The 17,420-nt window shown below is 44.0% G+C and overlaps 1 protein-coding gene across 1 annotated transcript in view; it reads right to left on the bottom strand.

The window, feature by feature from the left end:
- Window positions 1-17,420, bottom strand: part of TXNDC12 (thioredoxin domain containing 12) — a 70,636-nt gene that overhangs the window by 19,469 nt on the left and 33,747 nt on the right. The window contains exons 3-4 of the mRNA XM_069232674.1: window positions 10,576-10,628; window positions 850-923 (exon numbers count right to left, since the gene is read on the bottom strand). Coding sequence (XP_069088775.1) covers window positions 850-923; window positions 10,576-10,628 — 127 coding nt within the window. The remainder of the gene's footprint in view (window positions 1-849; window positions 924-10,575; window positions 10,629-17,420) is intronic.

Genomic DNA, 17,420 nt, shown 5'->3' with positions numbered 1-17,420 from the left:
AGTTCAGTTCTTGCAGGCCCATCCCACACTGGTGCCATAAGAACAAAAACAGATCTTGAGAACTCAAAGATTTCCTATGTAGTATCTGTCCCCTCTACTCAAGAAACAGTGAATGTGGTGCTTTGTGTCATTCACCAGGATCTAGGAGTGCTGCCCAGGGAGCAAACCCCTAAGTACAGAATTAGAAAAAAAGCCTGTGCTACACAACTCTGAACTGAGCACATTTAACGGATCGTATAGTGTATTTGATTACCACAATCAAAGTTAACAAGCATTTGCAATGCAATAGGTCTCACATTTTTTGAACAAGTTCATTGTCATCTTTTGACAAAAGTACATAACCGTGAAATGATGACTTGGCAAAATAAAATAAAAAAGTTTGTTTTAATAAATAAAATGTTGTAATTTTGTTTGTCCTGCTGGGCACGATTTTGCCAGTCGCAAGCCTTCTGGTCACGAGGCACTAGAAGTTAAAAAGAACAAATAATACCTTGATAACGTTGGGAGCAGCGGTTGGGCGCTAATTAAGTTAAATCAATTAGTGCTTGATCCCTGCTCCACACAGAGAAGGCATGCCTTGACGAATTAGGAGGCTGTAAAGAAGAATGCCACGCAAACCAACATATGGTGAGCGATAGGTGGGTTCCAAGCCCTTTACTGAACACACCAGAGTCTTGCTGCAGAGACGCATGCGCTTGCGCATGCACTAGCAGGCTCACCCTAAAAATGATGGCCAGGTCTACGATGAACTGACTGTCTTTAATAGAAAATGACATGAGCTTTCAATGCGCTGTGTGGCCATGGCACATGATGCAAATTACTTTGTAGGCTACCCAGTTCAACTCTTACCTCTAAGTTAACCATGACAAAGTTGTGGGCTAGTTCGGAGATATCCTGGGATTCTGCAAATTTAGGTTTCAGGGCTAAAAGAAAAAGAATGATAACACGCATGAAAGACTAAGTTTGCATTCATGAATGGATCACTATCAGATTAACAATACACAGCAAACTTTGAAGTATTAGAATTGCATCAAAGGGATGAATGATTGCCACAAGAGTGAAGAATGTCTTGGTTCATAAAGGAGCTCTAACATTACCTAACTTCCTGCTGAACCAGACTCTTACCTCTTATCGTCGACTGGAAGTACCTTCCTATATGGTGATTATTTTAAGCAAATAATTTAAGAGTAAATTTTCAGTTTACAAAACGAACTAGCGTGCATATATTTGTCTACCCACCTCCCAAATAAAGCAGACAGTAGTCAAGAAGATGCTTGAAAACGGAGGATACACCGCACAGACTTAAGTTTAAAAAGAGTTTGCCTCCAGATACCAAAGGGTGGCGTTCACATGAATGTCTGGCACGCTCAAACACTTTAATGGCACCCATAAATGGGCTGAAAGAGAATCTTTAACTACGCCCAAAGCAAAGCCTTGCCAGGCCCTAGAGAGAACAAACAGCAGAACTTCAGATAACTTGGACTGAAGGGGAATCAATCTTGTGTCTGCGGTACCAAACCACAATTTTGCCCCAACATCAGGCGTACACTGTTTTTGCTAAGAGATGCCCGTCTGCCAGGATGACACCCAAAGGGAGGTCGAAGGTGTTCAGCTGCTGCAGCTCAATCCCTAAGCATGAAGGTAGAGATTTCGAAGGCCCAGGTGCAGCACTTTGCCCTATTGCTGCAACAGCAGGTCCTCCTCAGAAGACATATGCTAAAGCACAGAAGTTCTGGATACCATACTCTTAGTGTCCAATCCAGATCCACTAGGATGGCTTGGGCCCGTCTGTCCTGATTTTCTTGAGAACTTGGAGCAGGAATGGTATCAGCCAAAAGGTACACAGGAGTCCGGAGTTCCAATCGATGTGGAACAGTTCGAGTGAGAAACTTCAACATTTACAACTGCTGACACTGCGAGTTCTCAGCAGTGGCGAACAGATCTAGCTAGAAGAGAACTTGGGCAACCTTCCAGGTTTAACTGCCACTCATGATCCTCTCGGCATCAATGGCTGAGCTCGCCTACCCAGGCATTTAATGATACTGTCAGGGTATTCACCACCAGGAAACTTCTTCGGTGGTCTAGCCATCTGCAGTGACCCCACCTGACCTTGTTTGTTGCAGTACAAATTAGAAATTAGAAAAAGAACCTCCAGGCAACTTTACTTATTAGTACCTACTTAATATTGTATTGACGATGGCTCAGACATTTCTTTGTAATTTTTTATAACCTCATCTTTATTTCCATAAAATTAAATAACAAATCATTATCTCAATCATATGCATTTATGTGTAGATAATATCTGCAACCACATAGAATCAAAATCCTTTAAACAAACATATAATTCATACCACAACATTCAGTAACACACAATCTCTTACACTTTCTTTTCATCTATTGCTTGATTCATAATACAGTCTTCTGTTGATGTCGTTTTGATTTTATTGCATTGCTGCTTTCAATATCGTGGCTTCAATTAAAAAAAATGTTTTGGAAATGTTAATGACTCAAACGTTCATATATAAATGCATAAAGTAGGATTAGAGGTGGGGGGAAGAACTTGGGAGAGGCTAGGAGAGTGTTTGAAGACTGAGTGGCACGCTGACCTTAGCGGTGTGGGCAGTGGGTACCTCAGCCATGACAACATAATTGCTCGGTCCTCTCAGGGGGTTTGACACGCTGGCAGTAAGAGGTGCCTCGTACAAAACGAGCGCTAAAACTGGTGTGATTAGCGAGGAGGGACGGAGAGACCTAAAGAGCAAGCCGTAGCCTTGGTCTCCAACCGCACAAGCGTGGAGTCCTCCTTATGCTCGAACAGGCATGTCCTGTCAAAGGTCATGTCCATTAGTGAGGGCAGAACTAGACGCTGCTAGAGAACTCAGTAGATCACAGCCAAGCATGGCAGTGAATGGCAACATTGGTGCCAATAGCTCGCCTGACTGAATCGGTGTTGTCCAAGCGACAACGTATTGTGAACTTGGCCGCACACAACCATCTTGTCTTGGACAGTCTAGGTCAAGATAGGGCAAAGGTCATCAGGAATCCTGGAGGAATTGAGCCACAGAATCCTAAAGGGCATGGGAGTAATGGCCCAACAAGCAGCTGGCGTTGAAAGAGCGGAAGGCTAGGCTGGTGGAAGAAAAGACCCTCTTGCCAAATATTTCCACACGTGTAGATTTACAGTAGGGATGAGTGGAGGGAAACATGTTCGGACTAAACAGACTTGTGGAAGCCAGAGACACAAGGCTGTCTTATGACGGATGCTTCTCAGAAACGCAGGTTAACCTATATAGGCCCCACACGTCATTTCTGGAGCACAATGGCACCAGTGCGGAGCAGCGAGGCACCACCTTCTGGTGAGCAGAGGTACTGTGGAAACGTTTCCAGATCCAGTCTGACACCTGGGGAATATTCAAAAGGTGAGGAAATTGCACCATCGGAACTCCATTTGCCTTCACCTTTTGGCTTTTTAATTTGGTGGGATCAGAACTTGCACTGCATGTGTGTCCAACACAAGAGTTTGTTATACTTAACGCACAAGAGAGGCAGCTCCTAGAATTCCTTGATCTAATATTGTTCCACATTCTATACTGGTTATGCCTGGAGTGTGGGATTCCATGGCAAGTCAGTTGACAGCTGTCTGACAGCTGACTGGCAGGAGAAAACCACTCTCAGGGGTCCTTGTTCAACAAACGTCTATCTCTATACAAGTGGGGTTTTGTTCATACAACAAAGTTCATGCCAGCTGAAGGGCTTGTATGTTAAAATACCTTATCAAAAGAAGTCTCACAAATACGGTTTCCTAAATATAGTCTTAATGGTTGTAGATTTTCTTCAGTGGGGCAATACATTTGTAGACAATATTTACAGCATGACCTTTATATCTCCACTAATATTCGACACCGCATCATGTTGAACCCAAGAAAAAAGGCTGAAAGTCATTTGGCCATGTCTTCATGTACCACATCATAGGAAAGCTGAAGCACTTAAGAGCTATTTTTGTTTTCTCTTAAAATACCTACACCTGTTGGGAAGGGAAAGTCCCACTGGAAAGTGCGTGAGGTGTTAAAAAATAAAAATACTTGTGGATAAGGTGGGCTTCTGCTGGCCACCAAGATATACATTTAAATGTGACTTAAACAAAAAACATGCTACAATTCGCCTGTTATTGTCATCATAACACACCACACACACACTATTAACACCTGACATGTGCCATGTTGTTCTCCTGATAACTGCTTTTGACTTTGTGCCATTGACAAAATTGTGTTTGGAGCATGGCAGATGATATTTTTTATATGATGCACTTAATTAACAGTCGCCAATGCGCACCGCCAAAGTTAGAAGCAGCGCTTGTCCAAAGGTCAGGTCCTGTGCCCAACCTGTCCACAACTGTAGGGAAATGCCTCCTTGGCATGGTTACCTCCTGACTTTTTACCTTTTGTTGATGCCAGTTATGATTGAAAGTGTGCTGGGACCCTGCTAACCAGCCCCCAGCACCAGTGTTCTTTCCATAAACTGTACCTTTGTTCCCTCAATTGGCACAGCCCTGGCACCCAGATAAGTCCCTTGTCAATCGTACTCCTGGTACCAAGGGCCCGGATGCCAGGGAAGGTCTCTAAGGGCTGCAGCATGTCTTATGCCACCCTGGAGACCCCTCACTCAGCACATGCACACTGCCTCACAGCTTGTGTGTGCTGGTGGGGAGAAAATGAGTAAGTCGACATGGCACTCCCCTCAGAGTGCCATGCCCACCTCACACTGCCTATGGCATAGGTAAGTCACCCTTCTAGCAGGCCTTACAGCCCTAAGGTAGGATGCACCACAGCACAGGTGAGGGCATATGTGCATGAGCACTAGGCCCCTACAGTGTCTAAGCAAAACCTTAGACATTGTGAGTGCAGGGAAGCCATAAAGAGTATATGGCCTGGGAGTTTCCATAATGGCTACACTGAAATCTGGGAAGATTGGTATCAAATGTCTCAGCACAATAAAGGCACACTGATGCCAGTGTGGGATTTATTGTAAAATACTCCCAGAGGGCATCTTAGGGATGCCCCCTGAATACCAGTCCGACTCCTAGTGCTAGGCTGACCAGTTTCTGCCAGCTTGCCACATCCAGACGAGTTTCTGGCCCCATGGGGAGAGTGCCTGTTTCACTCTGTGGCCAGGAACAAAGCTGTACTGGGTGGAGGTGCTTCTCACCTCCCCCTGCAGGAACTTTAACACCTGGCGGTGAGCCTCAAAGGCTCATGCCTTTTGTTACAGCACCTCAGGGCATCCCAGCTAGAGGAGATGCCCACCCCTCCGGCCACTGCCCCCACTTTTGGCGGCAAGGTTGGAGGAGATAATTAGAAAAGCAAGGAGTCGTCACCCACCAGTCAGGACTGCCCCTAAGGTGCCCAGAGCTGAGGTGACCCCTGCCTTTAGAAATCCTCCATCTTGAGATTGGAGGATTCCCCCAATAGGATTAGGGATGTGCTCCCCTCCCCTCCGGGAGAAGGCACAAAGAGGGTGTAGCCACCCTCCAGGACAGTAGCCATTGGCTACTGCCCTCCTGACCTAAACACACCCCTAAATCTAGTATTTAGGGGCGACCCAGAACCCAGGAAATTAGATTCCTGCAACCTACAACAAGAAGGACTACTGACCTGAAAGCCCTGCAGAGATGACAACTGACTTGGCCACAGCCCTACCGGCCTGTTGCCAGACTCAAGGAACCTGCACAGCGATGCATCCGACAGGGACCAGCGACCTCTGAAGCCTCAGAGGACTGCCCTGGACAGAAGGATCAAGAAACTCCCGAGAACAGCGGCACTGTTCAAAAACAGCAACAACTTTGCAACTTTCTTGCAACTTTCAAAGGACTTCACTGTTCCGGCTGGAAGCGTGAGACTGCCCACTCTGCACCCGATGCCCCCAGCTCGAGCCCCAGAGAACCAACACTGCAGGGAGGACTCCCAGGCGACTGTAAACCTCATGAGTAACCTGAGACGACCCCTCTGGACCCCCACAGCGACTCATGCAGAGAGGATCCAGAGGCTCCCCCTGACCGCGACTGCCTGGAACAAAGAACCCGACGCCTGGACCAAGCACTGCACCCGCAGCCCCTAGGACCAGAATGAACCAAACTCCAGTGCAGGAGTGACCATCAGGTGACCCTCTGCCTAGCCCAGTTGGTGGCTGGCCCGAGAAGCCCTCCTATGCCCTGCTTGCACCGCTAGAGTGATCCCGGGGTCCCTCCATTGATTCCTATTGAAAACCCGACGCCTGCTAAGCACACGGCACCCGGCCGCCCCTGTGCCACAGAGGGTGTGTTTTGTGTGCCTACTTGTGTCCCCCCCCCAGTGCTCTACAAAACCCCCCTGGTCTGGCCTCCGAAGACGCAGGTACTTACCTGTTGGCAGACTGGAACCGGAGCACCCCTGTTCTCCATAGGCGCCCAAGTGTTTTGGGCCCTCCTTTGACCTCTGCACCTGACCTGCCCTGTATTGCTGGTGCAGTAACTTTGGGGTGGTCTTGAACCCCCAACGGTGGACTGCCTATGCCCAGGAAACTGAACTTGTAAGTGCTTTACTTACCTCAGAAACTTAACCTTACTTACCTCCCCCAGGAACTGTTGATTATTGCACTGTGTCCCCTTTTAAAATAGCTTATTGCCATTTTAACCTATACTGTGTATGTTACTGCTCTAATTCAAAGTTCCTTACTTACCTGTGTGAAGCACCTTTGCAGTTTATGTATTTACTTCAAATCTTGAATCTTGTGGTTCTAAAATAAATTGAGAAAATATATTTTTCTATATAAAAACTATTCGCCTGGAGTTAAGTCTGAGTCTGTGTTCCCCATTTATTGCCTGTGTGTGTACAACAAATGCTTAACACTACCCTCTGATAAGCCTACTGCTCGACCACACTGCCACAAAATAGAGCATTAGAATTATCTAATTTTGCCACTATCTTACTTCTAAGGGGAACCCTTGGACTGTGCACACTATCTCTTACTTTGAGATAGTATATACAGAGCCAACCTCCTACAACAACCTTTGCCAGTAGTGATTGGGTGCAAGCCCAGATTCCAACCCGCAGTAGACACCCATCCGATGTGCATGGCCTTTGGCTGTGCACAGCATGGGAGGAGTGGAGGGCCTGTGCTATGACTGAGACACAAGTGCACAAGGTTTGGCTTAAGACCAAGCACTATTTGAATTTGCAAATCCTAAACAATACAGCAGCACACACACCCCCTAAAGCTTGCCTTGGTTTTCAAGAGTATGATTTCTGACTAGCGACTCTCGAATACCTAAAATTGGCAGTCACGTACCAATATACAGAAACAACATTTTAGGGTCACAGATTCATGACACAGAAATTTGACCAGCGAATCCTGTAACTTTTTGCATTTTTGTAAATGTAACGTAAGGAGGGCACTTTGAGTCCCCACCCCCAGCCTACCTCCCATCCCCTAGTGTAGTCTGGGGGTTAGGGTGTGCATGCGTTCCCCCCACTCACCCCCAACCCTCATAGGCTCTTTTTCTGTGTGCTTAAGGACACTGGTACTGTGCTCAGAGTCCAGTAATGGCTGTCGCAAGAGAATTCTTACTCTTATTTCCAAGTCAAGCTCTCAAATCCGCAGTTCCAGCTCTGGAATCGTTAATCCGAAAGGGTTGACAGAGCATAGTTCTCTCTCATTTAATCAGCTTCTTTGTTTTTGTTTTTTTATTTCTTAACTGACTATTTATTCGCTAGTGCCAAACGACAGAGCTATACAAAGAGCAACTTTAAAAAAATAAATTAGATCTTAAAAACTACTGAACTGATTTACAACAAAAGCATGCTTAGTGAGTAAAGTTCTACTTTCATGCCAAGTATGGTGTAAATCCATTCAGGTTGTAGATTTTGGCCAAGGACATCATTCCACCTTTCCACCACTGAAGCAAAAATCAATGTAATTTAAGGAGGAAAGTTGGCTTTGTCCATATCTCTTTTTAAACTTACTGGGTCCCTATTTTAGCTCTCTGGTAATCAGCTGCTGTCGCTAAGCAATATGAGGAAAGCAGAATTGCAGTCAATAGTTCTCTTTGATCTGTGTGCAGATTTTCAACGCAGAATGCCTTGTGCTGTGTTTGCATTCTCTACAGACACCTCCAGAATCCAATATAAATACACAAGAACGTGTATCCATTGTGTAGACAGCTGAAGCAACCATATAGAACCTACTATAGAGTACATCTTTTATAATCAGATTGTGTAATCTGCGCAAAACATTCTTTTAAACCTTGCTAGGATAACTAATAATTCTGTGTTTACTCTGCTGGAAAACAAGAACAACCTCACTCCCATGCTCGGTTTGTCAATATTTGGATTTTAAGTACAGCCAAAATGTTCCAATCTTAGAACAAGATGTAAAAACACAAGGTCTATCAGCCTCTTATACAAACTTGGAGGGGCAGTAATGTCTGTTTCATGAACTTGCATTAACAGATGCAAGAAGCTCTTTCGTTCGGTCAAGCTTAAAAACAGAAACTCTAATTCACAAAACAACATAAACGTGTGCTTGTATGCCAATTTGCAATAAAGTGTGTACGTGCAAAAAACTATACATATCTGTGTTTCAAGCTTACACTTGCCACAAGTGTAAATATTTTGTTTGGCGAGTACAGATTCCAGGGCATCTCTGCATCAATGAGTGATGCAGTGAAATGTGTAAGTAACCCATATACCATTCCCCTATGGTATCCCTGAACAAGCAAAGACCTGCAGAAAGTCTAGCCCAACACATGACCACCTACTGGAACTGCAACACCCTTACACAAAAAATAATGGAGACAGGGAGCTAAAATAAAAATCCATAGGAAAGAATTTTCTAATAAATGAACTTATTTTGAATTTAAATATATTATACACACACACATTTTATTTAATGTGAAAGTTAGTTGTTTCCAAGGGAATTTTAAAGTGAGTCGAGATGCTATACATTTTTGTTATGAAGTAACATTTGAATTTAGTTATGTATTTCATGTTAGACTTATCTGACATGCAAGTACCAGATACGGCATCCTAGTTGTTTCCAAGGGAATTTTAAAGTGAGTTGAGATGCTATACATTTTTGTTATGAAGTAACATTTGAATTTAGTTATGTATTTCATGTTAGACTTATCTGACATGCAATTACCAGATACGGCATCCTAGTGCTGAGGTTCTGGAATCTTAGAGGAGTACTATTGTATTACTAATTTATTGGGCAAATAACCGAGTTTTAAGTCTGGTTGGTGGTGCAACCGAGATTCACCAGTAAGGAATTCGGAGTTATTATGGCGTATAAGAAGCAACGGACGACTTTACGCATTTCACGAACTTAAAGGATCTCACAAAAAAATTGCATTTACAGTTCTGGGGCAGTCAAAGGTGGCTAAGCAATTAGCATTCCTTTGAAGAACTCTTGCCTCTGTCCATGTATGAGTTTATGGCAGACACACAGACCTTTAAAGACCAGATGTTTGGATAATGGGAGTCAATGAATTAGTTTGGATTGGCAACAGGATCACGATGGGTAGGTCTAAGTGGAAGCCTGGATCGCATACTTGTGACACTTGAAGATGTTGAATTTGGCATTTGCGAATACACATTTATAGAGGCATTACAGTAGTAAACAAGTGAACCTATAATAGCTTAAATAGCTTTAAATCAGGCAGATAACAGAAGGAAAGGCCAGACTGGACACAGAAGAAACACATACTTTTAAACTTTGCAGTTTGAGAACAGTCTGGATCAAAGATAAAGCAAAAATCACAGATAGTTGGAGGATCTAAGCAGAGGCACCAAATGGGCAATAGTTTCCTTTAATAGTAGCTTTAGGTAAGGGGTCTCCAACCGTTTGTATAATAAGAGCTACTTATATTCAATGAAAATCATTGTGAGCTACTAATATTATTAGAGCTGTAATAGTGGTCCCTACTTCTAAGATTACCAGCAGTGATCTCCTCATGCTCTGTCAATGTTTAATATTTATAGGTAGGACATACATGCCAGCTACAGCTGCAGTGCCCCATGCACAAATGTAATCATATTAGTAATTATTCTGCCCACATGATTTATCACTCAAAAATCAGCTTAAGTTTTTTGGGGGAAGGAAATTCATGAATTTATCTCCAAACATCTGCTTGTGAGTTAGGAAAATACACACTTTTTTGTCTGAATATATATATATATATATATATATATATATATATATATATATATATATATATATATATATATATATATATATATATACACACACACACACACATACAGTGTTGAAGTTTTGCATTCTCTTTGTTTCAGTAATCATTATTATTCTACTGCTGGGATTATTTCTAGAATTGCACGGCTGTTACTGTATTTGAAATGAAAGCTCACGTTATTTTCTCTGTGCATGAAACTTGGGAAGTGCCTTAATAAATTAATTACTCAGACTAAGAGTGCTGCATTCTTTGCATTACTTTTACTTGGTTTTCCTCCCAGTCTGAATTAAAGCAGAACACATGTTCAATTGAAGCATATCACAAAATAAAAAGGTGAACACTGAACCTACCTTTGCAGGCACCACACCATGTTTTGTGGATTATGATCATCAAAGGCAACCCACTGGAAGACAAAGAGTATGCATCAGTAAGATTTATTTCACAAAACCGAACAGCACAGGTAGCATATCACCTTATGATGCCTTCTGGGGTGCATAAAGTTGAGTAGCTTCCAAATGACACCAGAGCCCTGAGATTACTGCATGTTCTTGCCATGTATGGCTGCACTATGGCTCTGGTGTAGATATAGACTTTACATAGGTAGGACACATTTTCAGGTGGACTGTACCCGATAATTGAGTGACGGTAAATGGGAATTCTTTTATCACCATAAACATCCTGGGTAAAATCTGAATGCAGTGCTGGCCAGGATGCTTTCTGATCCCTAACTAAATAAGAAAAAGGGAAACATCACCCCAGCACCCCGACTCATGAAGAAGAAGGCAATACTTTAACCAGTTTGTGTGAGGTGCAGCAAGAGAAAAAGCCCTTTCAGTGGAGAGTAGTAGCAGCAGCACCCATTGAACCTGACCAGATCACATGGCAGCTCTATCCTGCCAGTATCTTGTATCATGATTCGCTCCATGTGCTCTCTTGCCCACCACAAGGGGGGTGTAACTGTAATCCTTTTCAGGGTTCAACTAAGTGTCCTGGCTCTCTGCTACATCTATATATCAAGCCCTTTGGAATAAATTCCTGTTAATTTCATATCCATGTCAGGTTATGTGATAGCCAGCATGCTATTTCTTACAAGGCATACGTTTTTCAGATGCTTGACCATGTAAAATATAGCAATACTGACTTATGCTTCTTTGAAAAGGCCAAGGATGGGCAGAGGAAGCAGCACACGTGGCTGGCAGGTGCTAGCCAGGTCCCATCAGAGACACATGATCAACAGTAAGTCATTTCAAGCCTCTGGTACCTTCAGTCCAGCACTGCTCATTGCTGCAGTGGTCCTGGGTGTCTGACCTCGGTTTTCCGAAGATTCAATGTTAGTGATCTATAGCAAAATCCTAGATTCCAAAAACGACTACTGTCACATTCCACATCCTTGTTTCCTGCATTAGCACTAACTCAATGCAGTGGTATTTCATGAAATTGCACTACAGCAGCAGACACAATTTTCCTTTATCTTGCCTTTGATTTCTTCTTCCTTAGCTCCAGGTCCCAGTGTGCTACCTGCTTTTGTTCTCAGTTCCCTAGTGCGATTGGTTTATTTGTTTTCTGCCACGTGTTACATACATTTTCCAGGGATGTGGAATTCCTATCGCCCCACGCCCGGGACATCTTGTTTGGGGTCAAGGGCAACAAGTTTTTATGTTTACTTTGTCCTTGGGACAAGTAGGCCCAACCCCCTGCAGCACAAACCTTTTGGCTGCCTGTTTACAGAGAGTGGAACTCTCTGCAGTTGAGGTAATGCGTTTCCAAAAGATAAAGCTGTTCGGACTTGTATTTATGGTTCATAATTTGAAAGCCTTCATTATTAGGGCGAGTGCTGTAAATAAATGTTTTAAGGTCACACTTCACTACTGACGTTGGTTCCAGTACAAAAAAAAAACGTGTATACACATGTTTGAAAAGTTTAGGCTATGAGGCTAAGTATAATGCTCCCAGAATGCTCTCTGATTATACGCAAATTAAGTGTCATTTAGTAAAATGTGTTGATGCATGCTAGTATTTCCCAAAAATATTTCTAATGGAAAATCAGTGTAACCATTTTCAACACGATTATGGGAAGCATGAAAATAAACAAACACTGACAAAGCCAACTGATCTGACATATTTTTATAATTCTTTTAGTTTCATCAATGCGTGTCTTGTTTTGACATGGATTTTGTAACACTTTATTGTTGTGGGAGATACCAGGCACTCAACATTGTAACAAAAACTGGCAAACCCCCTCCCAAAAAAGTTTTTGAACTCTAAAAGCACACGTTGCCACGAGCGGCATAGCAAAGGCCCCGCAGCCCCCCTCCAGGGGGCCCCTTCAGCACAGCACCTGCCCTGAGTGAGTCTGGAGAAGGGGCTCCTCCATGTTCTTTACAAAGGGGCACCCTCCAGTTTCGTTACGTGACTGATTGCCACTGTAGTTCCTGACACTGAACAAAACTACTTTGTGTGGTAATATGCTCCTTGTGGAAGAGCAGAATACGATCACTCACAGTAAAGCCGGCCGAAAGAGAGAGAAATAGAAGTTTAATAAAAACAAAATGTCTTTAACACCAGATCTAATTAGGGACCAAGACCCACATGTAGGTAGCTTTTTGCATGTCGCAAACAGCGACTTTCGCTGTTTGCGACATGCAAAAAGCACATTGCGATGCACAAACCCAGTTTTGCGATTCAGTAACCTGGTTACAGAATCGCAAAACGGGTTTGCGACTCGCAATTAGTAAGAGGTTTTCCCTTCCTAATTGCGACTCGCAGTGCAATGTTGGATTGTTTTGTGACCGCGAACGCCGGCGCAAACCAATCGCAGTTTGCACCCATTTCAAATGGGTGCTAACACTTTCGCAAAAGGGAAGTGATCCCCATGGGACCCCTTCCCCATTGTGAATGTCACTGTAAACATTTTTTCAGAGCAGGCAGTGGTCCTGCGGACCACTGCCTGCTCTGAAACGAAAACGTTTCATTTTTAGTTTTTGTTATGCATCTCTAAACTGCTTTATTGAAAAGCAGTCTCAGACATGGTGGTCTGCTGTCTCCAGCATGCCACCATCCCTGTGAGGGCCGCCATTCGCGAGGGGGTTGCAAATTGCGACCCACCTTATGATTATTCATGAGGTGGGCATTTGCGAAGCCCTTGCGAATCACAGATGGTGTCAGGGACACCATCCTACATCCGGATATGCGACTCGCAATTTGCAGGTCGCAAATCTGAACCTACCTACATGTGGCCCCAAATTCTTAAAGAAAGTCACAAAAGTGCACCCATGGTATATGTCGTACCCCTATAAAATATTTGTGAACTGTATTTTAGCATGGGTAAATGCGATGTGTAGATTTGCTCATGTAAAAATCTATTGAGCATTTGCAAGTTCATTTTCCCTCCAGCCACTTTCTTCCCAACCCTGGAAGAAGTTCTAATTCTGCCATTGTCCGGAGTAAATGTCCAACCTTTCTTATTATGGGAAAATATTAGAGAGAAGCTGGTAAAAATCTTTAAAACATGCAGGTTAGTAGGTTTGCAGACTCAAAGGCGTTCCAGCCCTGGAACTATTGCTTACTGCTTCCTCCAGCCCCAGTATGCAGATCTGCAGAAAGGTGGCAAAATAAGGAAATTGCTACAGTAGGGATTGAAACTGCAAGTATTCAAGCCCTACTATGGTAGTAGCCCTGGCATAATCAGAGAGGCTATTATCAGAGCACTTACATAATGAGATTGCTGCCATAATTTGTCGCCACACTACATGGCACCAAAGGGACAAGTAGATCTTTTTACAGGACAAGTAGATTTGAGAAGCAACCTGTCCACTGGACAAGTAGATATTTTAATAAATTCCACACCCCTGATTTTCCCTTTTGTCCTGTTAAGCACCATTCCTCCCTAGCTCCTGGTCTTCGCTGTATATTTTGTTTTAAACCGGTTATTACTTTACGTGTACCTGTGTGATCGCCTGGGGTCCTGGTCATTGCAGACAAAGTGGTGGTTCAATGTGAATATATACTTTATTTTACTTTTATAACATCACAAGGTATCAACTCCACAGACTGTGCCTGAAACCAGGCCAAAAAGAGCAAATTTAGTATTGACAATTTCAGGTGCATCCTAGAACGAGCAGGTTTCAACTGTGACTCTCAACAAAAGGTACGCAGAAGTAAATACATACTGGCCGAGAGCATCCCTGTAAAGAAAAATAACATCGAGAGCATTCTCATTACGGTATCTGGTACAAGCAAACATTCACACAGATCACTAATACAGAGAATCAAGGTTTTCGTTTTGCTTACGAGTGATATTTCCATGTTTGAAGTGTGCTTGTGTGCGATACTTTCATATATGGGTCAAAATCTGAGTGACACTTGTGTCCACAGTTACTCAGCCCTAATTATTAGGCAATCATGCAAATGTCTTCAAGTACAGGACTCCATCCCAACCCCCTTATACCCATAAAGGTCTCTCTCAATAAATGTTTCTATGGAGCTGTGCTCCAAGACTTCTACATAGGCCTCAACGAAGAGGCCCCTAGCTGCCAAAATCCAGATGCTTTACTACAGTCGCTAACTGTCAAACTTTTTTTTTTTTTTTTTTTTTTTAACTGTATTTTATTGATTCTGTTTAAACTTTACAACAAAACACTCAGTGCAGGTTGACAGAGGCACAGCATTTTGCTTTGGATATAGATATTATCGACGGCTCCATACAGGAGCGCCTTCATAGTGACAATCCATTTAACAGCGCTATCAAGCATATATCAGAAGGAATGGGTCAGTGAAAGAACCAAGACCACGAGCGGCGTAACAATGAGAAATCCCCACCTTACCTCACCTGGTCGTTCCAGGTTTACTTGTAGTATCAACTCAGAATAAAATCACTGCTACATCTGACTCACTCTTGGAATTCAAATCTACATTGCTGATAAAATTAGCTAATAGCTGTGCCCAGAGCCCGAACTCCTCAGCTTCCGCATCATCAGATCAGGTCATTGGTCCTCTGTCACACCACACTCCAACACACCCCCCAGCTATCGAGGAACCTGTGGATTTCCCTTTCCATCCAATGAAGGGCCACCCCACGTTTTGCCAAAAAAAGGGCTAGTTGAGCACCCTTTTATACATTTCCCGACCTTTGGGCTTGTTCATGGCTCGTAATAAACAAGTAAAGGGTGTCAATGGAATAACCAGGCCAGTGGTTCCCTCAATATGTGGTACCACTTGGTGCCAGAAGGAATGGATGCAGACAGTCCCATGCTAGGTGCAAGAAGGTGGCATCTATTACCCCCACAACTTTCACATTTAGCACCTTTGGTGGGATCTATCCTGTTAAAATTGTAGGGTGTAATATAGGTGCGATGTATAAAGTGGAAATGCAGCAATTTAAACCTGTGGGTACAAAACACTGTACATACTAGTACGGGCGCACGTGTCCAATCAGTGTTATCAATGGGTTCCCCCAATTCCCGTTCCCATGCCCTGCAGGGCACCAATGGAGTTCTACTCATATCTCACCTCAGGGCCCTGTAAAACAACATCACCACATGATGGCCCTCCAACCATCAAGAGTCATTCTAGTACCTCCTGGAGAAGCGGCGCAATGGGGAATTCAGTCAATATCTCCCTTGCCACACACTGCAGGCCCACCCCAAAGGATTCCTGGGCATCCTGGAAAGTGATAAAGGTCTTACCGGGATATAGGTCTCCCACTACTTGACATCCCCCCTCCGCATTCCAGAGTTCCTTTGACAGGTCTGTGTCTATAGCATGAAAGGGGGCAATGTCCCATAAGTTCAAGACCCTGCTAAAGGGGGCTTTATGGAGAACCTTCTGTACCACCTGTTCCCACATAGCAGCCATGGTTGTTGCTATTTATGGCACAGGGCGTTCCAATCTGCCCCCTCGAATCAATAGCCGCACCAGGGTGAGATCACCTGCCAGGGTCCATAACCACCTCTTCTCCAGCTGTATGATTCCACTAGCCAACGGGCAGCATGTTGTAGAGGAGCTGCGTAGTAATAAAGCTGTATGTCAGGGACAACAGAACCCCGCATCCACCATATCCCTCTTAAGGGCTGCCAGCGCCACCCTGCTGCATCTACCCACCCACACTAAAGAAATTAACAGGGTATCCAGCTTTTTAAGAACCTCGGCTTAAGTGGGAAGAGTGAGTTCTCGACAAGGTAGCGACAACTTGGAAGACGACCATTTTTGCAATGACTGCTCTACCCATCACTGAGAGAGGCAGTCTATTCTAGAATGCAATGGAGTTCTCAAGAGCCTGTACTATCCTATCCACATTTCTGAGCTTATGTTCTGCCTCAGTGTGTGTGATCCACATCCCCAGGTACCTGAAACCCCCCGTCTCCCAGCGGAGATTCATGTCAGGAAGCTGGTCCTACAAGTTCCTCCTAGTGGGTATAGGAGTGACTTGCGAATGTTCACTTTTAGGCCGGAGACCTCAACAAAATCTCTCAGCAATGGCATTAAGAGAGGAACTGATGCAGCTGGGGAGTGAACATAAACTAATGCATCATCCGCATATAGGGACACTAGGTGTGTGGCACTGCCAACTCTGATTCTCCCGAGTTCCATTTCACTGGGCAACAATGGAGCAAGGGGCTCGATCGTGATCGCAAAGTGGAGAGGAGATAGGGGGCAACCCAGCCTGTTTGCCTACCCACTTGCCATGGCTCCGAAAGGTCAACTCCCACCCTGACACAAATACAGGGCTCAGTGTATAGTAGCCGCACCCAAGCACAATATTTAGCCCTGAATCCCATGCCCCTCATTAAAACCATCACATAATCCCATTCTACCATGTCAAATGCCTTCTCAAGGTCAAGAGTGACTAACGCCATCTTCTCATCTCCCCGTTAGATTCATGTAGAGCATGTGCCATCCTGCATAAATTGTGGGAGATACTCCGTGCAGGGAAAAAGTCACACTGATTGTCATGTATTAATTCTGGAACCATTACCTGTCCAGATTGTTAACCCTTATGTAGATAGGCTTTGTGTCCCCAGCACATTCCTGGTAAGTGATCTTAGGCTATCTGCGACACTGACACATTCTTTAATCAGCTCTTGCTTTTGAGCTAACAGCCCTTTGCTACATGGGACATGCAAGTTGTTACCTATAAGTAAAATATGAAAGCAAGCCTTACTATGTAAAGGAAGGTAGCTCACAAATCAGGATGGCT

The sequence above is a fragment of the Pleurodeles waltl genome, chromosome 4_2, assembly GCF_031143425.1.
Source record: "Pleurodeles waltl isolate 20211129_DDA chromosome 4_2, aPleWal1.hap1.20221129, whole genome shotgun sequence".
NCBI classification, from domain to species: domain Eukaryota; kingdom Metazoa; phylum Chordata; class Amphibia; order Caudata; family Salamandridae; genus Pleurodeles; species Pleurodeles waltl.
The sequence above is the reverse complement of the archived record's forward strand: the minus strand, read 5'-3'. Positions and strand labels throughout refer to the sequence as shown.